This window comes from Panicum virgatum, chromosome 3K (genome assembly GCF_016808335.1).
Source record: "Panicum virgatum strain AP13 chromosome 3K, P.virgatum_v5, whole genome shotgun sequence".
In the NCBI taxonomy this organism is placed as follows: domain Eukaryota; kingdom Viridiplantae; phylum Streptophyta; class Magnoliopsida; order Poales; family Poaceae; genus Panicum; species Panicum virgatum.
In genome coordinates this window covers 58,017,130-58,040,832 of record NC_053138.1, presented here as the reverse complement: position 1 = coordinate 58,040,832, position 23,703 = coordinate 58,017,130, and the positions used below count along the sequence as shown (strand labels likewise).

General features: G+C 50.4%; 2 protein-coding genes across 10 annotated transcripts; one reads left to right on the top strand and one right to left on the bottom strand.

Moving 5' to 3' along the window:
- The first annotated feature begins 995 nt into the window (after positions 1–995).
- Positions 996–21,988, top strand: LOC120699883 (formin-like protein 12). Of its 9 annotated transcripts, XM_039983981.1 has the most exons (18): positions 996–1,250; positions 2,112–2,809; positions 2,882–3,103; positions 3,187–6,881; positions 7,086–7,209; positions 7,931–8,002; positions 8,852–8,950; positions 9,068–9,109; positions 9,279–9,359; positions 9,444–9,494; positions 9,585–9,666; positions 11,589–11,683; positions 12,522–12,593; positions 12,671–12,787; positions 12,951–13,019; positions 13,106–13,172; positions 20,717–21,046; positions 21,137–21,922. In XM_039983981.1, exons 2-17 carry the CDS (start codon positions 2,141–2,143, stop codon positions 20,905–20,907), a joined length of 5,748 nt encoding a protein of 1,915 aa, XP_039839915.1. In that variant the 5' UTR covers positions 996–1,250; positions 2,112–2,140; the 3' UTR covers positions 20,908–21,046; positions 21,137–21,922. The 9 variants fall into 9 exon arrangements, with proteins under 9 accessions (XP_039839915.1, XP_039839916.1, XP_039839918.1 ...); XM_039983990.1 differs by lacking the exon at positions 996–1,250 and having other exon boundaries at positions 2,670–2,809; positions 2,886–3,103; positions 3,200–6,881; positions 21,137–21,988; XM_039983989.1 differs by lacking the exon at positions 996–1,250 and having other exon boundaries at positions 2,670–2,809; positions 2,886–3,103; positions 21,137–21,988.
- Positions 21,904–23,703, bottom strand: LOC120699884. The gene has a single exon (XM_039983991.1). It carries the CDS (start codon positions 23,153–23,155, stop codon positions 22,139–22,141), a length of 1,017 nt encoding a protein of 338 aa, XP_039839925.1. The 5' UTR covers positions 23,156–23,703; the 3' UTR covers positions 21,904–22,138.

The following is a 23,703-nucleotide window of genomic DNA, read 5'->3' as shown; positions in this document are numbered from 1 at the left end:
TATTATTCAAATATTTGTGCAAAATATCACTTCTTTTGTTCTGGGTTGCTTTATCAATAGAAGATTTTCAAAAATGACTTAAATTTGATAATATTTGCATAAATTTTTTGAATAAGACGAGTATTCAAATTTAGGATAAAGAAATCAAACAAACTTCAATTTGGAACGGAGGTAGTACTTTTTTTCCCCTTCAGACTGGTATTTTGGGCAGTTTTTTTCTTTGAAAGATCATGAATTCCTTTCAAACTCCTCGCAAAGAAAAAAGAATTTCTTCCAAATTGACCTTGAAGAGGTTCTTTTTTTGGAAGGTCAGGAATTGGGATTTCTTTCCGTCTAGATTAGGCCCATTACGGTACTGCACGGCCAGTTGGAAATTATGGATGTGGCCTGTAGTTAATCTGGGCCAAACAATCATCGTGGATCAGTCCCGAGCAAGAAGAGCTACGGGACCAGCCCAACTGATCCGGACCGGGCCGGGCCCTCTCCCCCTGGGAAAGAATGTAGCAGAAACAGCCCATGATCCGAACAAGCCTCGGCCCATCATCCGAGGAAGCCAAGCCCATCAGGTAGGTGATCGCTGCTTGGCGTTGGGGGCGCGCGCGCCTGGACCCGAGGGGCAACGGTCACGTCGCGCCGCGGCCGCAGCCTGGAGCAATCCGTTGGCGCCGGCCCCACATGTCATCCGCAGACATTCGCCCGTGTTTGTTTCGTGCTTGCCGCCTCCTGCCTTCTCTTCTCTTCTCCCCTCTGTCCTCCTCCCTTCCCTCCTCCCTCCGCTTCCTTCTCCGCCACCTCAAACACCCAGAATTTTTTTTTGCAGCGCAAAAAAAACCAAGGAAAAAAAAATTCCTCGACGAGGGCGAAACCCTAGCTGGCCGGATTCCGCCGCGGCGTTGCCTGCTCCCGCCCTGCCGCGATTTGCGACGGGGCTCGGCGGGCGGGTGGCGCGCCCGATCGCCGGCGTGCGTGGTAGCGGGCGCTGGCGGGTGGGCGCGGGCGTTGGGTCGGTAGCGGGCAGCAGCACCGGGCCCGATCGCTGGCGCCGCCACGGACAGGCTGGTTGGCCGCCGGCAAGCGCGCGGTCGGCTGGTCCCGGGCCTCGCGGAGCAAGTGGGCCCGCGGGCAGGCCGCCGGAGACGGCGGCGGCGGCGGCGATGGCGACCGGAAACGGAAGGGGATAGCCCTCTTCCGGAGGCTCTTCTACCGCAAGCCTCCGGATCGGCTCCTCGAGATCGCCGACCGCGTCTATGGTACGGTAAACCACATTCGCTCATTCATTCCTCCTGCAATGTTTGCTCCAGAATTCGAAATCGGCGTGCGTCGGGCTCTGGCCTCTGAACATGGGGGAATTAGTGGAATTGGCTGTCCTATTGCTTTCAGCATTAGAAACGGAGCTGCTCAATTCGGGACTACATTGCTCGCGGACGAAATGTTGTCGGAAAAACAACCATGCCGCAGATAAATTCAGCTGTGGCCATATATGTTTCCAGGACACGTGCTGTGTACGTGACTACGCGCTGCATTACCATGCTACGGTGCCTGGGGTGTTGAGCTTTGTTATTCTAGCTTCGCTTATTACGTCATGCTTTGGAAAGGCATGGGTTTGCTGCTTTGCGTAGGGTTGACCCTTATCAGTGCATTTGCTTTTGCTGAAACTAAAGCCAGCAACTGTCCAGCACATGGTAATTAAATTGCGACATTGCGACCTGGTTACTCAATTAGGATAGGTTGTGGTGATTCTTTGGCTATGTAGACCATTCTGCGCTAAATGTTTGTTACATTTCTAGTTCATAAATGTTACCTTGCAAACTCATAAACGTTACCTTGATGTTTGCATGTAATGAGTATATAAATGACAGCACTTAAATATGCATCAGCAGTAGTGCCTCATGTAATTGTAGTATGATTTATATATATCCCCTAGTTGACCCCACATATCTTCTAGTCTATCCCTAATAGGATAACTTGTGCATTAATTAGTGCTTTAAGCACGCATGAACTTCTTCCATATTCAATTATTTTGGATTCCATCATGCTGCTAAAGTGTCTGCGAACGTGCTCAAATTAGGTCTGACATGAATAGAAAATGATTGGCCTATTTGTGCTTGCAGTATTCGACTGTTGCTTCTCGACAGAAACCATGGATCCATACAAATACAAGAATTACCTGGACAGCATTATTTTGCAGCTCCGTGAACAGTTTGCAGATTCTTCATTGATGGTACTCAACTTCAGAGATGAAGGAAAGGGTCTGGTTTCAGGCATTTTCTCCACGTATGGTATTACAGTCAAAGACTACCCTTGCCAGTACCAAGGATGCCCATTACTTCCTTTGGAAATCATTCTCCACTTTCTAAGACTGAGCGAGAGGTGGCTTATGGTTGAAGGCCAGCAAAATATTCTGCTAATGCACTGTGAGAAAGGTGCATGGCCGGTGTTGGCTTTTATGCTTGCAGGTCTTCTTCTGTATAGGAAACAATATAACGGGGAGCAACGAACTCTAGATATGGTGTACAAGCAAGCACCAAAGGAGCTTCTTCAGATGTTAACCATATTGAATCCACAACCATCTCATCTTCGGTATCTTGGGTACATATGCAAAATGGATGATGAGTTGGGTTGGCCCACACAGCCTATTCCTTTCACCCTGGATTGTGTAATCCTTAGAAAAGTTCCAAACTTTGATGGAGTAGGTGGTTGTCGGCCTATAGTTCGAGTACATGGGCAGGATATTCTAACAATTGACAGAAGTCACAGAAGCGTTGCACCAGCATCAAAGGCTAAGAAGCATGTTAGGCGTTACAGACAGGTACCATCAAGCATAGTTCTTATCTAAATGGTTCTACTATTTATTCAAGTTACTCGTTAACTATTGTTGCAGGCAGACAATGTGCCAGTGAAGTTAAATGTTGGGTCTTACGTCCAAGGTGATGTTGTCCTTGAATGCCTGCACGTGTCTGATGGCCCAGAAGATGAAAAGTTAATGTTCAGAGTGATGTTCAATACCTTTTTTATCCAATCTCACATTTTACTATTGAACTTTGAAGACATCGATATCCCATGGGATGCCGACCACAAGTTCACAAAGAACTTCAAAGCAGAGGTAGGCTATGATTTCTCATGCATGCATGCGGTAATTAGTTACCAAATATATCAATGTTAATTGTAAGTGCATGCCTGAACCAGGTACTCTTTTCAGAGTTTGATGCTGAGTCTGATGCGTCCACGGAAGTAGCACATGATGATGACGATATCGATGTTGCCTCTGCTGATGAGTTCTTTGAAGCGGAAGAAATCTTCAGTAATGCTGACTCCCAAGAAGGACATAAGGATGCCGATACTCTTTCTACAACCTCTACAGACTTTGGTCCAACTCCAAGAGCCGAACCTCGGAAAAACTCACCATTTACCAATTTTGAGCTAGATATTGGCATCAATGGATCGGGAGACAATAAAATTGATGAATTGGGTCTGTTGTTAGAAACAACAAATGATGAAAAGACATGCACACCCAATGAAGCCAATACGATGCACATCAACAAAGCTGAAGTAGTGATGTCAAGTTTGGCAGCTACAATAGATGAAGACAGAGATTTTTCTTCCAACAAAGAACATGGATGTATGTTAGAGAACTGCAGTTCCAAGCGTGACAAAAGTATGGGTTCCAATCAAGACTCGAGTCAGATTGATAATGTCTTAGTAAAGGAGGTGATTATATCAGAAACTAATAGTCCTAAGGACATACAGATGATCAAAGAGGTCATCATATCTGAAGTTACAACTCCCAAACTGGTGTTAGAAGGGAATACGATGGACTCTGAATTAGGTGAGACAGTCCACAATCTAGAAAGTACTACATTGGAAGAAGCTGAGGATAAGCAAAGACTTGATACTTTTCCCAAGGATGAGGGAGACAGTGGGGGAAATGAATATGTTGCTTATGACAATGGCCTAGTGATTGAACATGAAGAGAGCAGCAATGAACAAAAACTTCATATCAGAGATGCAAATGTACAAGTGATTGGGCCCACAGATGAAAATAACAGGGTGGCACTTCCACTATCAGGGGAATCACATCTGCAGAGCTCAAGTACTTCTTCAGAATCAAGTTCTGTCAAGAAACAAATCAAACGGCTTCGTGCTTGCGGCAGTAATGGCACTGTAGAACAAACAGATGGAATTGATGCATCATTTTCTAGCTCCCAGAGCCAATCTTCTAATATTTCTTCTGCGAACATGAACATTCCACCAGAAGGATCTATCATTGCCGTAACCCACCTTCCAACTTCTGTCAATGCAAAGAAAAAACATTTTGTTCCTTTGTCTACAAGTAGTCTTTTTGCTCAATCGTCTCCCAGGCGCAGTCTCCTTCGTGCAGCATCCACAGATTTGTCCTTTTTATCTCCATTACAAAGAGAATCTAAGCAGAACTCTGTTGCTTCTACAAGTGGAAGGGATGATTCTGCTTCATCTTCTGTGCCTCCACCATCTTCACTCTATACACCCTTGGGATCATCATCCAAAATATCTCTGGTACATCCCCTTCTCCGACCAATAAGAACTGTTTCATCTCTACCTTCATCAACATTTGAAGCTTACATAGAGATGTCAATGTCATCTTCAATATCGCCCAAACACCAAGAGCATGTTAAACCACATCCTCCCGCAGTACGACCACCTCGACCACTAAATTTTCCTTCTTCCAACAAATATGATCCTCAGTCCCCACGCCCGCCTCCACTGCCACCTCCACATGATCCTTGCACCCAAAGTGATTCAAGCACTCTAATATCTGAACATGGACAAACAAGTTCCTCTAGTCATGATTGTACACAAACTGTTCATGACTTGGGTGATTCCTCATTAACTTCACCTTCAAAAAGTAGTATAGATACAACAGAATGCCTCTTAGGAGCCTCTAATTTGGTAGATGGTGAAGTAGCAAGTAGACCTGATACACTAACTGTCATGGATGTCCCAACTACTAGTGAAGATGCAAAATCTTTGTTGCATTTGGAGCCCTGCAATGTGGAGATATCACAAAGTGAAACAATCAATGGAGTCTTGCCTGCTATAGCTGATGATAAAGAACATGGAGGCATTCCAATTCAACCATCACCACAAAAATTGTCTGAGCCTATACTTTTGTCTCCTCCACCGCTGCCGCCACCACCACCATCATGTCATGCAACAATTGTAACATCTCCATGTTTATCTTTCACTCCACTTTCTCCAAGAAAACATTATGAAAATACACCTTCCCCACCCCCTCCTCCACCTTTTTCTAGAGAATCTTTTGTAGCTCCACCTCCACCTCCACTCCCTAATCGTCCATCTCCTCGTAGAAAACATATTACTCCGCCTCCATCACCTCCTCCTCCACAATCACCTACAAGGCATATTATACCTCCACCTCCACCACCACCTTTACGTTATATTGCACCTCCATCTCCGTGTTCATACCAACCTCATTTTCAGAAAGATGTAGCAATCCCACCTTCTCCTCTCTTAGAGGACCATGTAGTAGTTTCATCTCCACCTTTAACAAAGATTGATAAAATTCCGCCGCCGCCGCCACCACCACCACCACCTAGAGGGAGTGAAATTTTATCACCACCTTCTATTGAGAGTACAAAATCACCGTGGAAAGCTCCTCTTCTTAAAGTCACTAAACAAATTCCACCTCCACCTCCTCTCCCTAAAGAACAAAGAGGATCTCCACTGCCTACTCATTGTGGAGGAATTATGAACATTCCACCAGCTCTACCTCCTAGAGGACATAGGGAAGCTCCACTAACATCTCCCTCGAGAGAATTAAGGGGCATTCCACCACCACCACCACCACCACCCCTTACTGGAGGACTAGGAGGAATTCCATTGCCAATTGGATTTCAAAGTAGAGATTTGTCATTGCTCCAACCTATCAAACGATTGGAAGGTCCTTCACGATCGCCACCTCCACCGCCGCCACCACCACCACCATATTCCAATGGATATATAGGGGATCCACCACCACTATCACCTTCAAGAGCATGTGGAGGCGCTCCACCACCGCCACATCCCGAAGGATATGCAGGGGTTCCACCACCCCCGCCACCTCCCGGAGGATATGCAGGGGCTCCTTCACCACCCCCTGGAGGATATGTAGGGGCTCCACCACCACCACCACTTCCCGGAGCATATGTAGGGGCTCCATCACCACCACCACCACCACTACCACCACCTCCTAGAGGATATGGAGGGGCTCCTCCTCCACCGCCACTTCCAGGAGGGTATGTAGGGGCTCCACCACCGCCGCCACCACCCGGAGGATACGTTGGGGCTCCACCACCGCCGCCACCTCCTGGAGGATACGTTGGGGCTCCGCCGCCGCCGCCACCTCCTGGAGGATATATTGGGGCTCCACCACCACCGCCTCTACCTGGAGGCATTGGAGGAGTTCCACCTCCCCCACCGCCTGTTGGAGGCCTAGGAGGCACTCCACTATCTCCACCACCTGCTGGATTTCGAGGTGGAGCTCCCCCTCCTCCTCCTCCTCCTGGAGGTCATGGAGGGCCTCCACCTCCCCCTCCTAGAGGACATGGAGGAGTAGGTGGCCCTCCTCCTCCTCCTGGTGCACCTGCCCCTCCAATGCCTCCTGGAGTGCCTGGTGGGCCCCCTCCACCTCCTGGAGTGCCTGGCGGGCCCCCTCCACCTCCAGGTGGAAGAGGTATGCCTACTCCACCTGGTGGAAGAGGTCATGGCCTTGCTCGGGCATTAGGCTCGACTTTACAAAGTGGAGCACGGAGGTCATCTCTAAAACCACTACACTGGGTAAAAGTAACAAGGGCAATGCAAGGAAGTTTGTGGGCAGAGCTACAAAAGCAAGTGGATGCCAATAGGTACTCTCAACTGATCAATCACTTGCTTGCCAAAAGATATAGATTCTCTACTTTTCTCTATATTTATTCTGAAAATTGCTCTGATGATAAATGTCATATGAACTTAACTGAAATCCCATTTTTTCAATGATAGTAGATTCTAGTAACATTCAATATATATTTCTCACCTCATTACTATGTTAACTGGTAACATGATTGATGCAGTCGTGCTGAATTTGATGTAAATGAACTGGAGTCTCTGTTTACCATTGCTCCAAAGACAAAAGGTGGCTCAAAATCAGAAGGACGTGGAAAATCTCTTGGATCTAAACCAGATAAAGTTCAACTGGTAACTTACTCAAGGATTACGCATGCTAGTGAAAGCAATGGCCAATCTCGAGTTTATGTACTGCCTTTTTGTTAGTTATTAGTAGTTGCATGGAAGTTTATTTTCCTTTTATAAGATGGGTCCATACCACATAGAAAGAATGCCATCTACTCCTCAGTATGATAGTATGTTAATTACCTTTGTAGCCAACCAGCATTAAATGATGTACAATATCGCATAATACACGTAAGGTTATGTTCGGACCCTGAAGTAAGACCACCTCCCCAAGTTACCCTCAGAGACCTGAGTCATAGAAAGGAGTGAATATGAAAAATTTGAAGAGCCTTTTTTTTCATGTGCTAAACTGTTTTTTATTTATTTATTTGGTGTACACGAGTCACTCTCAGAATATTGGAGAATGTCAATTATGATTAGTAATATTTTGTTCTCTTTAATCTTAAGTGCCCAGGGGCTTAATATGCATGAAAAATCTAATCTTCTAGCCCCAAAATTGGGAAAGGAAAACCTGCAATGTTTCTGTATTTGCATTCCATTTTAATACTTTATCTCAAAATATACTTTGTTAGCACTAAAAATGCTGTCACTAAAGTTGGTCCTTTTTTTTTTATTATTTCGCATTGTGGCAATAGAAGCCCCTCATGTGCATCCATAAAAAAATACTATACTTGTGTTACTATTTTTTTCCTCTAAAAGTGTGTTGGTGTCTTTGACTAATCCACAGATTGACCTAAGACGGGCCAATAACACAGAGATCATGTTGACAAAAATTAAAATGCCGCTCTCTGATATGATGGTAAGTATCTTTTGACCAGCTATGTGCCTATACCCTTTGCATTTCTTAAGGATTATGTCATAAATGAAGAGAAAGCGCATAGATTGTCCATAGTTTTTGAAGCATTGACAATTCCATCAATTGCATGAGTTCGCTGTGAATAGTGGACATTCACCATGAGCAATTATTTGCCTTTCGATATCAATACAAGCATGAAACCAGGTTGTTATAGAAGACCCACAGTAGTTTTCTTTAAACAGTTTGGTAAAAGTGGAAGCATTAAATAAATTCTAGGGAATTTTTTGTTTGTCTCGCAAATTTTGCCATTGATTAACGACAAGTGGGTCAAGTGGAGAGAAAAAACAAAATAGCAGCATGTTTAGTGGCAAGAAAGGGAGTTCCTATCTGTAATTTGTTCTCCAGCTCAGATAAGTGGATAAAATAACTGCGTTGGCTGTTGTGGCTGCACTTTTTCCCAATTTGGTCTGCATATCTGCCTCGGACTGAAAATGCATTTTTGTATATGGTAGAGCTAGCAATATGGCAGGTCATCACACTTACTACTTCGACCAGATTGTATCACAATTTCGATACGCACTATTTTACAATCTAGCAAAATTGTCTTGAAGTTATCAGCATATTTTGGTCCAGAATTGTATTCTTGAAAAATATGTAGGTCCACAATCACCTGGTTCTGGTGATTTTTACTCACATCGCAACTTCAGTTGCTTCACTGATAAGAATCATCTCCCTTTTATGGGAATTTACACAAAAATTAATCCCAAGTTGTTGACTAATAGTCAAGTAAGGTTTCAAGTGCATGTATTAACTGTAATGTATCTATATGTTTACTTTCTCTACTTATAACAGAGTGCTGCTCTAGCTTTGGATGATTCAGTTTTGGATGCTGATCAAATTGAAAATCTCATTAAATTTTGCCCAACAAAAGAGGAGATGGAGCTTCTAAAGGTTGTTTTTGAATAATACTTAAAACTTTCCATGTGTCCCTCATAATCTTGAATCATTTTCTTCCCTGAATTTATTGCCAAAATAAGGTCAATTACTTAGCATATTTTTGTCCACCAGAACTACAGCGGGGACAAGGAAGCTCTTGGAAAGTGTGAGCATGTAAGCATCCATATTCTGTTTTATAGACATACTCAAATGTAATTAACATGTTTATCTACGTTTTCTTCTAAGGATACAAATGCATACCGGAGTATTTGCATAATTATTACAAATCATAAGGTGCTTGTTCTCCTTCAATTTACCTTGCTGCCTTTTCCCCCCTGTGCAGTTCTTTCTAGAGTTAATGAAGGTGCCAAGGGTTGAATCTAAGCTTAGGATATTTGCTTTCAAGATTCAGTTTCAGTCACAGGTCATACATTGGTAACTTTTTGGGATTTCGATTATCGAGTTGTTCATGGCTTTTCACTATCCAACTTTCTTCTTTTCCTCTTAGATTAGGGATGTTAGGAAGAATTTGCAGACTGTGTCATCCGCTTGTGAGGAGGTAAGCATTACTCCTGAATTTTTATTTTTATTTTTTACATTTGGCATCCATGTTGATCATGAGAGAACTCATCTCTGATATGCCAATCAGCTCAGAAGCTCTGAGAAGTTGAAGGTCATCATGAAGAATATTCTGTTAATTGGGAATACATTGAATCAAGGCACTCCAAGAGGTAATGGACTTCGGGTTGTTGTTGTTGTGAATATCTTCGAAACTAATTCTCTGCATGTCTGTTCAGATGAAAAACATTGATGTTTCTGGGATAATTTCAACTCACCCTGTTAGACAGTATTATCAGTTCCTTGTTTTTCCTTGGAGCATGGAGGAGGGCTGCGTTCCATTTCAATAATAGAAGGAAAACAATGATTGTTAGGTTACAGAACATAAATGCTACAGGATTGTACAAACTCCATGTCACTTACATGAAGGAGATGAACACACCACCAAAACACTGGAACTACCCAGGATAACACCGACCGGGGTCCCTTTTTTCGAGGGAAATACTGGGAGGTCCTCCTGCAGCACACCACAAGGACCTTCCATTCATCACTGTTTGCACCAACATGTTGAAGCCCTTGCGGATCCCTTGCTCTAGTCTTTTGAGTGCACCATGCCACAAGCTAGAGGAGGAGTCTCCTTGTGGCATTACAGCCTGTAGATTTACTTTCTAGAGGATGGAAAACCAAACCTCTTGAGACACCATGCATGAATGAGGATATGATGCATAGTTTCTTCTGATTGAGACACAAGGGGCACTCTGCCAGGTGAGGCAACCCCCTTTTCACCAATCTATCTGCGCCCGCATTGATTCTAGAGGGCTAGCCATAAGAATACCTTGAATCACAGCAGTGCCCAGCACTTTCAAAGACTTCTCCACGTCATAAATCTTATGTACCTGATGTATACAGACAACCACCAGACATGCTAGCCTGCTATGCCATGTTCCAGCTGCCAAACATCCAGCATGTCCCAAAGCTCTAAGTATCCCGCCACCGCGCTGTTGATAGCGCCCCTCTTGTATCAGATACCCACCATTGTCGATCAGCCAATACTTCTTGTATCATTCAGTTGTTTAGAATTCTTTTAGGCACCGAAGAAACAAGATTAGGTGCTAGCTCCATGATAGTCCCTTAGCCATAACAAGTGCTCGACGCCTGGACGGCCTATCGGCTTGGTCGTCGTGACTTGGATTGTCCCCCATGCTGCCCACTCTGTGATCAGGAAGCAGAAACAATTAATCACTTGTTGGGGACCTGTGTTTTTTCTCGTCAATTCTGGTTTGAGGTGCTGAAAAGATTTGATCTTCACATCCTTTTCCCTCAGCCTGATGGTTCCTCTTTTGATTCATGGTGATCTAGAACCAACGAGGTGGTGGCTGGTTAAGTTAGACAAGCGCTCAACTCTATCATCATCCTAGGATCATGGACTTTATGGACTCTCCGCAACCGTCTTTATGGCGCCACACCCATGCTAGCTGATGCATTGAGCTGTCTCTCTGAAGAGATGAAACTTTGGAGCTTGGCAGGGGGCCAAAGGGATCTCTTACCTATTGGCCTTGACAAGGGAAGATTGTTAATCTAGCTGTGGTCGTGGTTGTTATGTTGTCCAAAGGCGCACGCATAACTCGTGGGACTATGAGGATTTAGGAGGGTGTGTGTTTTATAATTTAAGGGTTCTACCCTTTTCTCTTCTTAATTCAAAGATACGCAGCTCTCCTGCATTTTTCGAAGAAAAAAAAAGAAGCCTCATAGCCAGCAATCCATCCAGAATTTAGTAGACACGCCATTACCCACTATCGTAAAAACAGCCATGGCAAACATTGCCTTCACGTTCAGATGCACCTGTATTTGCAAACCACTCATGGTCAATACAGATCAGTTTATCCAAAGGGTCCAGCCTAGTGTTTTGAAAGACTGATATCAATAAATAAGTTATTACGTAGATGGAATAATGGCAAATTAATCGGGGGCTAGATCATGTGTTAATATCGACTTATTGTATCTTTGGGCTCTTTTTGTCGCTAAATAATTTTAATTACCAATACCTTATATCAACTTTATTGAAGAAAGTAATATTCTTGCTATTTCATTGCAGGTCAGGCTGTAGGTTTTCGCTTGGACAGCCTCTTAAAACTTATAGAGACTCGTGCCACTAATGGTAGAATGACATTAATGCACTTTCTATGTAAGGTATGGAGATAATTGCGATCGAAAGTTTGAATAATTAAACATTAGCCTGCATTTAGAAGATACTGTTCATATGGAATTTTGCTAATTTTGTATATATGCATGTGTTAGGAACTGGGATGTAGATTTACACTCAAGTTCAAGTTGACATGAATTTGGGTGCCAATTTTATTCTTTATATAAAGCCATCTAATTCCTCCTAGATTGGTATAGTTTGTTTTTTTAAAAAAAAAAATGGATGTATGCATTTGTTGGGCCATGTTCCCTAAAAAAAGGCCATGTTAATTTGTGATCTATGCAACCTTGCTTGTGCCACTAGATGCACATCCTCCCTTCCCAAATTATTCTACTCTCTTATTTGTCATGGATTAATACATGCACAAAGATGGCCTGGAGGTGTCAAGGTGATAGAGGCATTTTTGACCTTGCAAATTTTGATGTGACACCTCATGGGTGTGGTTAGTTGGACGAAATCGAAGGTAGTGGCAAAAATAAGATGGAAGGTCAAGAGGACTATTGACAGCAAAAAATGAATTTTGCAATGGTAACAAGATGAACATGCATATTAGAAGTGGAAAATGGACCTTGATATACTTCATATTCTGAGTTGACTCTTTTCATATTTAAAGTTGATCTTTTGCAAGCCTTGTCTAACCTAATATTTCTCGATTTATATGGTCATCTGTACCTTTTCCAAGAAGTCTAGCATTGTAGCACCCTAAGGGATGGTAGCACTGGATATGTTCTCATTATGATGAGAGCATTTCCTGTCAATGCACTGCTTATTTTGCATTGGTTCAATTTTCTTCAGAACTTAATGACTGGTTTAAATGTACTTCAGTCCCTTGCAGAGAAGTCACCAGAAGTAATGGATTTTCATGAAGATCTTGTTAGCTTGGAAGCTTCTTCAAAGGTAATTTGCTTCTCTGACTAGTATAGATAATCTATATTAATAAAATTTATTAATTATTCTGGAATTTGTGTAAACAGTTGCAATTGAAAGCATTGGCGGAAGAGCAGCAGGCAGTCGTAAAAGGGCTGGAGAAAGTTGAACTGGAACTAACTGCTTCAGAAAGTGATGGGCCGGTTTCTGATGTTTTCCGTAAGGTATATTCTCACCGCCTTTTTGTGGTGTTCACAGTTCCTTCTCTGTTTGAATTTTCTTGTGGCTAGTATATCTTAGTTTTGGTCATATCAGCGAGCGGAGCCATAATGTTCCCTTGCAAGTTTGAGACTTTGTTTATTTATCCATTCTTTCGATGCCATGTAGACTTTAAAGGAGTTCATTGATTATTCTAGTGCTGATGTGCGCTCCCTATCAGCATTTTATTCTGAAGTAGTAAGTCATTCATCGTCCTTCTTGCTTCCATTATGAACACTGTGAGCTTTAAATTCGCCCCTCATTAACTTGTCCAGTACTTGCAGGGTAAAAGTGCAGATGCGCTTGCCCTTTATTTTGGAGAAGACCCTGCAAAATTTCCTTTTGAGCAAGGTAATATTCATGCTAATGCATCCATGAAAATGGTTCATTGAAGGTGTTAAATTAGATTGTCTTTATTCCATTTTACCATTATGCTGCTAAATCTGTGAATTTTTATCATTGACACATCTGGATTCCAGTATGAGGAACTAGAGTTTACGAATTTGGTCAGTGTTGGAGAGAATAATGGATTGTATTCCTCCAAACCCTAGAAGGGTGGGATATATAGATCCTATATATGGGCCTCTAGATAGGCCTCTATACATGGGCTCACATATACACCAACACCCCCCCCCCCCCCCCCGCAGTCTGAACTACCGGCGCAGCGGTGTTCAAGACTAGACAACAAGAAAGCCAACACCCCCCGCAGTCTGAACAACCGGCGCAGCGGTGTTCAAGACTGGACAAGAAGAGAGTACAAATAGAGTACAAAGGGCAAATACCCCCCGCAGCCACAACTAGCCACCGCCTACGTTGAGGCTGGAGAGAAACTCCGAGAAGGTCGAGGAGGGCAGTCCCTTAGTGAAGATGTCAGCAAACTGGGAGGTAGTCGGGATATGGAGTACCCGAACATCGCCGATGGCGACTCTGTCGCGCACTAAGTGTAGGTTGATCTCCACATGCTTCGTCCGTTGATGCTGGATGGGGTTGGTGGAGAGATACACGGCGCTGACGTTGTTGCAGTAGACAAGCGTGCTCTTGGTGAGCGGGCTGTGGAGCTCCGCCAAGAGCTATCGTAGCCAGGACGCCTCCGCCACGCCGTTAGCGACAGCCCGGTACTCCGCCTCAGCACTGGAGCAGGAGACAACCGGCTGCCGCTTGGACGACCAGGAGACAAGGTTGCCGCCCAGGAAGACGGCGTAGCCGGAAGTGGAGCAACGAGTGTCCGGGCAGCCAGCCCAGTCAGCGTCGGTGTAGACCACCAGCTCAGCAGAGGACGAGCGGTGAAGCACCAGGCCGAGGTCCACTGCCATGGACGTAGCGGAGGAGACGCTTCATCGCAGCAAGGTGTGACTCCCGGGGATCATGCATATGGAGACAGACCTGCTGAACAGCGTAGGTGAGGTCCGGCCTGGTGAAGGTGAGGTACTGCAAAGCGCCAGCCAGACTCCGGTAGGCAGTAGGATCAGCCACCGGATCACCCAGATCAGTAGACAGCTTCGCCTGAGTGTCGACAGGAGTGGAGCAGGGCTTGCAATCAGTCATCCCAGCCCGCTCCAGAATATCAAGTGCGTAATGTCGCTGGTGAAGGAGAAGACTAGACGGGCGAGGCTCAACAGTGACGCCCAAGAAGTGGTGGAGCTGACCCAGATCCTTCATAGCAAACTCCTGCTGCAGAGAGGAGATGACACTCTGAAGCAACTGCTGACTGGAGCCTGTGAGCACAATGTCATTGACATAGAGCAGCAGATATGCAGTCTCATCCCCACGGCGATAGATGAAGAGAGACGTGTCAGTCTTGGCCTCGGTGAACCCCAATGTCAGCAAGAACGTGGCGAACCGAGAGTACCAAGCCCGAGGAGCCTGCTTCAGACCATAGAGAAACTTGTTGAGCCGGCAGACCATATCCGGATGACTCGAGTCCACAAATCCCGCTGGCTGAGAGCAGTAGACAGTCTCTGACAGAGTGCCGTGAAGAAACGCATTCTTCATGTCCAGCTGGTGCACAGGCCAGGAGCGCGAGAGCGCAAGCGAGAGGACCGTGCGCACAGTAGCAGGCTTCACCACTGGGCTGAAGGTCTCATCATAGTCCACACCATGTCGCTGAGTGAACCCCCAGAAAACCCAGCGAGCCTTGTAGCGCTCCAGTGTGCCATCAGCCCGACGCTTATGCGTCCAGATCCACTTGCCAGTCACCACATTGCAACCAGACGGACGCGGCACAAGGTCCCACGTCTGGTTGGCAAGAAGAGCCGCGTACTCCTCTTCCATCGCGCGACGCCAGTGAGGATCCGCCAAGGCGTAGCGGACAGAGGAGGGTACCGGAGAGACCCGCGGCTCTCCCTCGGTGGCGGAGAGAGTCGCGGCCTGAGACGCCATCCGCCGAGTTACCATGGGATGGATATGCCGAGGATCCCGATGGACGACGGGCGGGTAGTACACCGCCGGCTCGGCTCGAGAGGGAGCCGGTGGTGGCGGCAGCGGCGACGGCTCCGGTGGAGGTGTCGTAGGAGCCTCCGGAGCAGCAGGCGGCGCCGGTGTCGGCACCGAACGACACCGGTACACCTGCACCGGCTGAGCGTATCGCGCAGGTGCAGGGGAAGGCACCAGGGCCGCGCGTGGTGCAACAGGAGACACCGGGCCCGCGCGTGGCGCAGCTGGAGACACCGGGTCCGCGCGCGGCACGATCGGAGGTCCGGGGGCCGCGCGTGGCGCGACTGCGGGTATGGGGGCCGCGCTCGGCGCAGCAGGGATCACCGGGAATGGTGCCGGTGTACCGGAAAAACCTGCAGGGAGAGGACAGACAAAAAGGTGGTTGAACCACCGGGTCAGTCGGAAACAGATACTCCAGCTCGGGGTCAGGAGAAGGTGTGGACGAGGTGGAGCAGGGGAAATCCGACTCGTCAAAGACGACGTGTCGGGAGATCAGGACGCGGCGAGAGGTGAGGTCAAAGCATCGGTACCCCTTGTGGTCAGGGGACTAACCAAGGAACACACAACGAGTTGAGAGGGGCGCCAGATTGTGAGGAACAGTGGCGGAGGTGTTAGGGTAACACGTACACCCGAAGACCCGAAGGTGGTCGTAGCGAGGAGGGGTACATAAAAGAGCGTGGTGTGGAGTGGGAGCAGGAGAAGCAGTGGACGGAAGACGGTTGAGCAAGTAGGTGGCGGTGTGGAGGCTCTCAGCCCAGAAGCGCGGGGGCAGAGAGGCCTGGATCAGAAGGGTGCGCACGATATCGTTCGTCGTACGAATCATCCGCTCAGCCTTGCCGTTCTGAGGGGAGGTATACGGACAAGACATACGCAGCTGAACACCCCGAGAGAGGAAGAAAGAACGGGAGGTGGAGTTGTCGAACTCCCGTCCGTTGTCACACTGGACGGCCTTAACGGTGAGGCCGAACTGAGTGGACACCCAGGCAAAGAAGTGGAGGAGGGTGGGGAAGATCTCAGACTTGGCGCGCAAAGGAAACATCCAAGAGTAATGCGAGAAATCATCGACCACCACCAGATAGTACTTATAGCCAGAAAGGCTAAGAACAGGAGAGGCCCACAGATCACAGTGAACAAGATCAAATGCATGCGTCGCATGCGAAGAAGAAGAAGAAAGGAGCCGAACATGACGACCGAGCTGGCACGCATGACAGAGGGGCTCAGCAGGAGCCCTAGTACCAGGAAATCGGTACTACGACTGAGCTGAGCCAGAATGTCGCGGCCAGGGTGACCAAGACGGCGGTGCCAGGTGGTGGAAGACGGCGTCGCGGCAAAAGCGGCAGACCAAGACGGCCAGGGCGAAGAAGAAGGCGAGGGTGGTGCAGCGGAAGAAGGAAGGCGAAGGGTGTAAAGGGGCCCGTGCTGTCACACCGGAGTAGCGGACGCCGGGAGGCCGAATCCTTTACAGTGAGGCCAGAAGAATCAAACTCGATGGAACAAGAATTGTCAGTTGTATCGATGGAACAAGAATTGTCAGTTGTAAACTGACGAATGAAAAGAAGGTTATGAACCATCTAAGGAGCAACAAGGACATTAGGAAGATGAAAGGAGCCAGGAGCAGAACCCACGGCGGTAACAGGAAGGCAAGACCCGTCACCAACCATGATGGAAGAAGGACAAGAGGGGTGTGGGGGTCGGACAGAAGAGAGGATACCGGCATGTGGGGTGGTGTGGAAGGAGGCACCCGAATCGGCGATCCACTCGGTGTTGACCGGCGGCGTCCGCCCCATGGCGCTGAAGGATGCAGCGGGCGGGGTCCAGAACGGCGCGAACATGGGAGCAGCGGCGGCGAGCATGGCCGCCGGTTGGGGCTGAAGACGAGGGCCCCCCTGATCCTGAAACGGCCACATCGGGATGCGCCTTGGCCATGGGGCGCTGAATGATGGCCAGGGCGTACCTCCAGGGCCAGGAGCAGTAGTGGGAGCCGGAGTCGGGGTCGGAGTGCCCCGACGGCCTCCACCAGTACCACCAGAGGTAGCGCCGCCAGTACCACCACCACGTCCGCCCCAACGACGACGCCCGCGGCCTGCCCCACTCCCGGTCTGGCCGGTGAGAGGAGCACCAAGGAGGGGGTCGGTCCGGGATCCAGATCCAGAGGGCGGAGCCTGGTGGGTCTTGGCGGCGAGGAGGGCCGCGACGAGAGCAGCTTCGGCCGTAGCAGCGCCGGCGGCGATCGGCTGCCCGCTGAAGGCGGCGGCGGCGAACGGCGCGTCCCCGGCGGGCATCCCGAACGCAGGCCACACGGCGGCGAGAGAGGCAGCGGCCCGCACGGGGTCCTTGGGCGCGACGTCATGCGCGGCGGGCGCGACAACGGCCTCCGAGGCGTGCGCGGCGGCGAGGGAGGCAGCGGCCCGCGCGGGGTCCCTGGGCGCGACGGCCTGTGCGGCGTGCGCGGCGGCAAGGGAGGCGGCGGCCTGCGCGGCGTGCGCGCGCCAAGGGGCGGTAGGGCAGCAGCCAGCAGGGGCGGCGGTGCCAAGAGCAGGGGAGGTGGCAGGGAGCGGAGGCATGGCCTGGAAGATGAGGTGCGGCTGGAGAACCGCGAGCTGCTGGTGCTGCTGCGGCTCCCACTCCAAACCAGGCCGCACCCTACACGGGCGGAGGGGGCGGCCCCTGCATGGGACCCTGCACGGGCAGCGGCGGCAGCAGGGGTCCCGGCTGCCGGCTCGGCAGCAGAGGACCACGCGCTCGGTCCGGCGCCGGCGGCGCAGACCTGGGCGCGGCAGATCCGGCCGGCGACCACGCGCCCATCGCAGAAGACGCGGCGGCGGCTGGGTCCCGAGCCCCTGCGCCCCCCGCGCCCCCCGCGCGTGCCAGCGGCGGCTGCGGGGTCGGGCAGGAGCAGGGGAGGCGGCCGGCGGAAGGTACCCCAGGCGGCGGCGGCTACAAGAACAGGGGATCCGGCCGGAGCAGGGGAAGTGGAGGGAAGGGGGAAGGAAAGGAGGAGAGGGAAGGGAGGGGCGGCGGCCGGCCAGCCATGGCGGCGGCGGCGGCCATGGGAGGAGAAGAAACCTAAGCAAATGATACCATATTGGAGAGAATAATGGATTATATTCCTCCAAACCCTAGAAGGGTGGGATATATAGATCCTATACATGGGCCTCTATACATGGGCTCACATATACACCAACAGTAAGGCTGGCTTAAATCACTATCAGTATCCTGCACCTGCTTTCAGTTGTTTTATTCATCAACTACATTTGAAAACTGAAGTCAGTGTTCTGGAAATTGCTTGAGATTCGTTGGTAGTGTCCAAGCCTGCAGAAGGCGTGACATTGAATCCTAGTTGGATTATTTTTGATGATGTTGAAGCTACTATGACTTAGACCATTCTGTGGTGATTCAAATTTCTAAGGAAAAAGTCTATTTCTGACCCCTCAACTATTGGGTTTGTCTAATTTTAACCCCCAACTACGAAACCGGACACAATGGACACCCTAAGTTGTAATACCGTGCAACTTTGGCACCTGCGCTAGTTTTCGGTGGGTTGCGCTGACGTGGCGGCGGTTTTGGACACGTGGCGCTGACGTGGCGGACTTGGTTCATTGCCGGGGGAGAGAGGGAAAGACTCAGAGAGAGAGTGAGAGGGAGGGAGCAGAGCAGAGCCGTTGCCGCCACCGATGCCGCGTGACGCCGCGCGACAGCCGGCGAGGAGAGCGACCAGGGAGGTAGGAAGCGTGAAGTGAGGCCCTGTGGGGTTGTCCCTGCCGCGCAGGGGCAGGAGCACGTTGACGCCGCCGCAGCCGGCGGTCACTGGGTTGCAGACGCCGAGCCTGACGGCGTGGATGGTCCTCAAGCTCGTGCGGCGGCGGGTCGAGGACGAGGCGGCCGTTCTGGGACGCCACGACGCGGGAGGTGCTGCCCGCGAGCGCCGCGAGCAATGGCTGGAGGCGCGCGCCGGCGGCAAATAGGTGCCCGAACCGCGGCGGCGCTGCGGCGTCGGTCCGCAAGTGGAAGAAGCCGAGCGCGAGGCTCCGGACGAAGGGGTCTGAGCGCGGCGGGTCGCGGCGGCAGATGAAGGTGGCGGAGACGAGGCGGCACTAGCGCTGGCACGTGGCCGCGCAGCGGACGAGGTCGACGACCGTGGCCGCGAGCGCCAAGAAGACGAGGAGGAGGGCCTCGTCATTGAGCGGCAGCCCGTCGTCGTCCCCGCCGCGGCACCGCCGCCGCCTCCGCTCTCCCGCTTGAACGGCTCGCCGTGCCACACGGAAAAGTTGGTGCCGCCGCGATCGGAGACCTCACCACTCCTTCCCAAAATCCGGCCATCCGCGATTTGCCTCCTCCGGTGAGCCCCATCTCGATGCCTCACGCCCACACCTTCTCCTTCCTCCTCTCAACCGATTTCAGTGCTCACCCGACCGATTCCCCTCTTGCAGCGCCTCCCCGCCGTCGGCTTCCGCCTGCCGCCGCCGTTGCTCTCCGTGCCGCTCCTCCGCTGCAGCTTCCCTCCGCCCGAGCCCCTGGTGAGCTTTGCCCCATCCCAGACCATGTCGTGCGCACGTTCTTCGGTCCCTGCCCAGCCTCTCTGGCCGCTCTCCTCGCCGGCCGTCGCGCGGCATCGCGCCGCGGGCTCGAGCTCCGCACGCCAGCTGCCTCGCCCCGTGTCTCGAGCTCCGCCGTCGGCCACCTCGCCCCGCTCGAGCTCTGCCGCGCCAGGCTCCCGCCGGCCGCTGCTACAGAGAAGAAGCAGAGGAAGGGGAGAACTCGGGAGAGAGAGAGAGAGCTCGGCGGCGGTGGTGAGCTCGGGGGAGAGAGAAAGAGAGATGACAGGCTGACAGGTAGAGCAACATCCTACGTGGTGGTCAACGCCAGAGTGGCATCGCCAAAACCGCTCAACGTGGGTCAAAACAGCCTCACCCCCGTCTAGGTGTTAAAAGTGAACGGTTTTGACAGGTGGGGTACTAATACTAGGCGATTTTGTAGTTGAGGGTTAAAATTAGACCAACACAATAGTTGAGGGGTCAAAATTGGACTTTTTCCAATTTCTAACTTATTCCCACTTCCATCCATACTAAGTCATCCATTTCACAGTAGCAAGGAACAGGCCTCTTTGCACATTTACGAACACTGTTTGGAACCACGATTTACATAATCATATGATCTATTTCTTGAGTTCGTCTCGCTTCTGTGCCGCAATACTACTGAAGCGTGGTCTTCATTAGATCTGCAGTAGATTTTCTGGTCATTTTGCCTAGGCAAATTTCTCCATTTGTGACGGTTGATGTGAAATGGCAAATAGATCTGTGTACTGCATCAGTTCCCTTTATGTGATTTTCTATTTGCTTTAGCTTTTGACCCATTTTTTTCTTTTCCTTTTCTTTTTCTTTTTTACAAATGTGTTAGCACTGTTTTGCAGTATTACATTTATATCTCTTGCATCTTACTGCCGGATCTGATAAACACTGCAGTTGCTACAACTCTTCTGACCTTTGTGGGATTGTTTCGGAAAGCTCATGATGAGAACCTCAAGCAGATTGAGGCTGAGAAGAAGAAAGCCCAGAAAGAGGCTGAAAAAGAAGCAAACCAGGACAAAACTCCTGTAAAATCAAAAAATGGGAATGGGGACAAATCACCAAGATCACCATCAGCGTTCAAATAGTATGCACCAAAAGTTTTATGGTCACCTTCTCTTCCTTGGGAAATGCCACCTCCGCAGGTGTGCACAGTTTTTCTCAGAAGCATTCGTGGTTACCCAAATGCATGAATTTCTTGTGGACAACTTATGGTTACAAGACAAGGTAACAGATAGTTATTTGTATTCAGTGTTCTGTTCTAACAGATCAATCAGTATCGCCCTAACATATATTCATTGCTTGTGTTATCTACAGATACTTTTTCGGTTGAAGATCCATGCTTGATCTCATGACACCGTACAAAGCTAGCCCACACCAAATTAGGTTCTTCTGTACAGATTTCATACTAGATTTTTTTTTCATTCTGTTTATACTAGCAGCAGGAGTAGGTCAGTGCTTGTAAATTAGGAAATAGGAGCACAAGTAGTGATCAGGTCAGAAGCAATAGAAAAGGATTAGTGTTACCACAGGCAGATTCCTAACCAGCTAACGATGAGTGTATAGCCATGTTCTTCACTTCTTGTCAGATTATAGAGCAAAGTGTATGTGGATGCGCCCCCCCCCCCCCCCCCCCCCAAGGCCTCCACTCCCCGTCTTAATGGTCTGGACTCTGGAGATGGACTAAAACCAGGAGAATTGCAAGCTTCACTGTTTCCCCTTGTGACTTTAGTTACAGGAAAAACTAAAAAAGGGTGGCCCTGCTGCTGGTTTGCCTTTGCATTATCCTCTTGTACCATCTTCTCTTCCCCCTATACTCGCAGTTGTGGTGTTTACAGCATTGTAATATCTGTTGTAAAAATAGAGAACAGCCACTATGGCTTGTGTGGTCCACCGGACCGGAGGGCAGGAGCATGTCTCTGTATATTCTGTACTGTGATAGATAACTCTCAAGAGATGCTGGTAGTACAAACTTTGGTCATAAGCTTTTGGAGCTGTCAGTGTCTATAGGAGGAACAGAATACGAAATTCCCAAGTCCCATATTGTGTCCCTCGTAAGCGCTGAATAAAGCAAAATTCCGTGCTTTCAGTAGAAGGTACTTATTTCCTTCTGTACAAGATAACAATGATTTATTTGACCTCAACCTTTCATCTGCTTGCCAACAAAAATAAAACATATGCAGAAACCTATCTTAATTCTCTATATTTCTCTGGATCAGCTCTGTACCATTTGATCTGATCCTGTGTGGCTATTTGTTGTGAGATTTGCCGTTTCTTTTACACCTGACTGCAGTTGAAGCTGAGCTGAGACATGATAGCTCAAGCCTGGAGGTCACCCTTCTCCTCCGGCTCGAGCTCTCTGAGCTCGTCCGCTTCACTCCTCTTGCAGCTCCGGTAGAACATGCAGCTGACGATGATCTCGAGCACGACGCAGATCGCGTGGATGTAGGCGATCGAGAAGGCCTCGCCGGCGACCCCCGGCGCGAGCCTCCCGGCCCTCCGGCGCTGCGCGATGACGCGGAGCCCGAACAGCGCCTCGGCCGCCGCCATGCCGAGGTTGGTGGGCAGCGCCAGCGCCAGCGCGGTGGACACTCTGCCCCTGATCGCCACGCACGCCCTGAGCACGGCGGCGTGGCCCGCGCACCCGGGCTCCGTGGCGGCCACGACGACGGCGAGGTTGCAGACCACGGTGGCGACGCCGACGGCGAGCGAGTAGACGATGGCGCCCGCGGCGGAGAGCGCGAGCGTCCAGGGGTGGGAGGTGAGGCCGAGCAGGTCGGCGGCGCCGAAGGCGAGCAGCAGCAGCGAGAACACCGCGGCGTTGGCGGTGAGCATGAGGAAGGCGTTGACGAGGTGCGTAGCGGCGACGGCCGGGTACGCGCGGGCCACGGCGCCGCAGGGCGGGAGCGCGGCGAGCCGCCGCCGCCGGGGCGGCCGCGGCGCGCCGTCGCCGTCGTCACGGAGCATGGCGGCGACGCAGGCCTTGGCGAGCAGCAGGAACGTGAGCGCGAATGGCAGCGTGGCCGCGAACGTGAACACGGTCTGCGCGAGCTTGGCCTCGAGCAGCGCGAAGAAGGGCGACGGCGGGAACCCCGCGGCGGCGAACACGGCCCGGAGCCGCGCCGCCGCGCCGCGCAGCGCCGGCGAGGACGGCGCCGCCGCCTCGGACGCCAGCACGGCCGCCGAGAACGGCAGAGCCAGCAGCGCCGCCACGGAGGAGAAGCAGTGGTACCCGCCGAAGAAGGCCGACACCGCGGCGCGCATCACCCTCCCCGCCCGCCCCGCCGCCGCCGCGCCGTGGCCCCGGCCGCCGCGCGCCGTTCCCGCTCGCCTCATGCCGCAACCACTCCCCTCCTTCCTCAGCAAGCAAGACGGACGGACGGACGGCGACGACAGAGGCGGCCAGCAATGCAACAGTGCACTTGCTCTCCCCCTCCCTCCGTCGCGCTCGCCTTTATGGCTGGCGGGGATCGCTTGGCCGCGCCGCGATCGATGGGTGGCCGGTCAGCAGCAGGGGAGGTCGATCAAATGGATGGCGAGCGGAGGATTGACTGACCACCTACTGCTACTGATGACGGCCACGGCGAGAGCTGGGCGGGCTTCTTATTACTTATATGGAGGAGGAGGAGGTGAGGCGGAGAGGTAGAGAAGAAGCAAGCGATAGGAGGAGGGGGGAAAATACAATTTTTTTGCCTGAAATTCATCCCATCTCGATCTCGGTAACATCTACCAAACACTATTATATTGGTGTACGAGCAGGGCAGAAGAGACGAGGACGAGGAGACGTTGCAGCAGCAGGCATTGTAGGTGCCGTCGGTTAGAAGGCGGCCGGGAGCTGTAGGCTGGAAGCTGGTGCGAGGACGAAGAGGGGCTCTTCTTGCTTG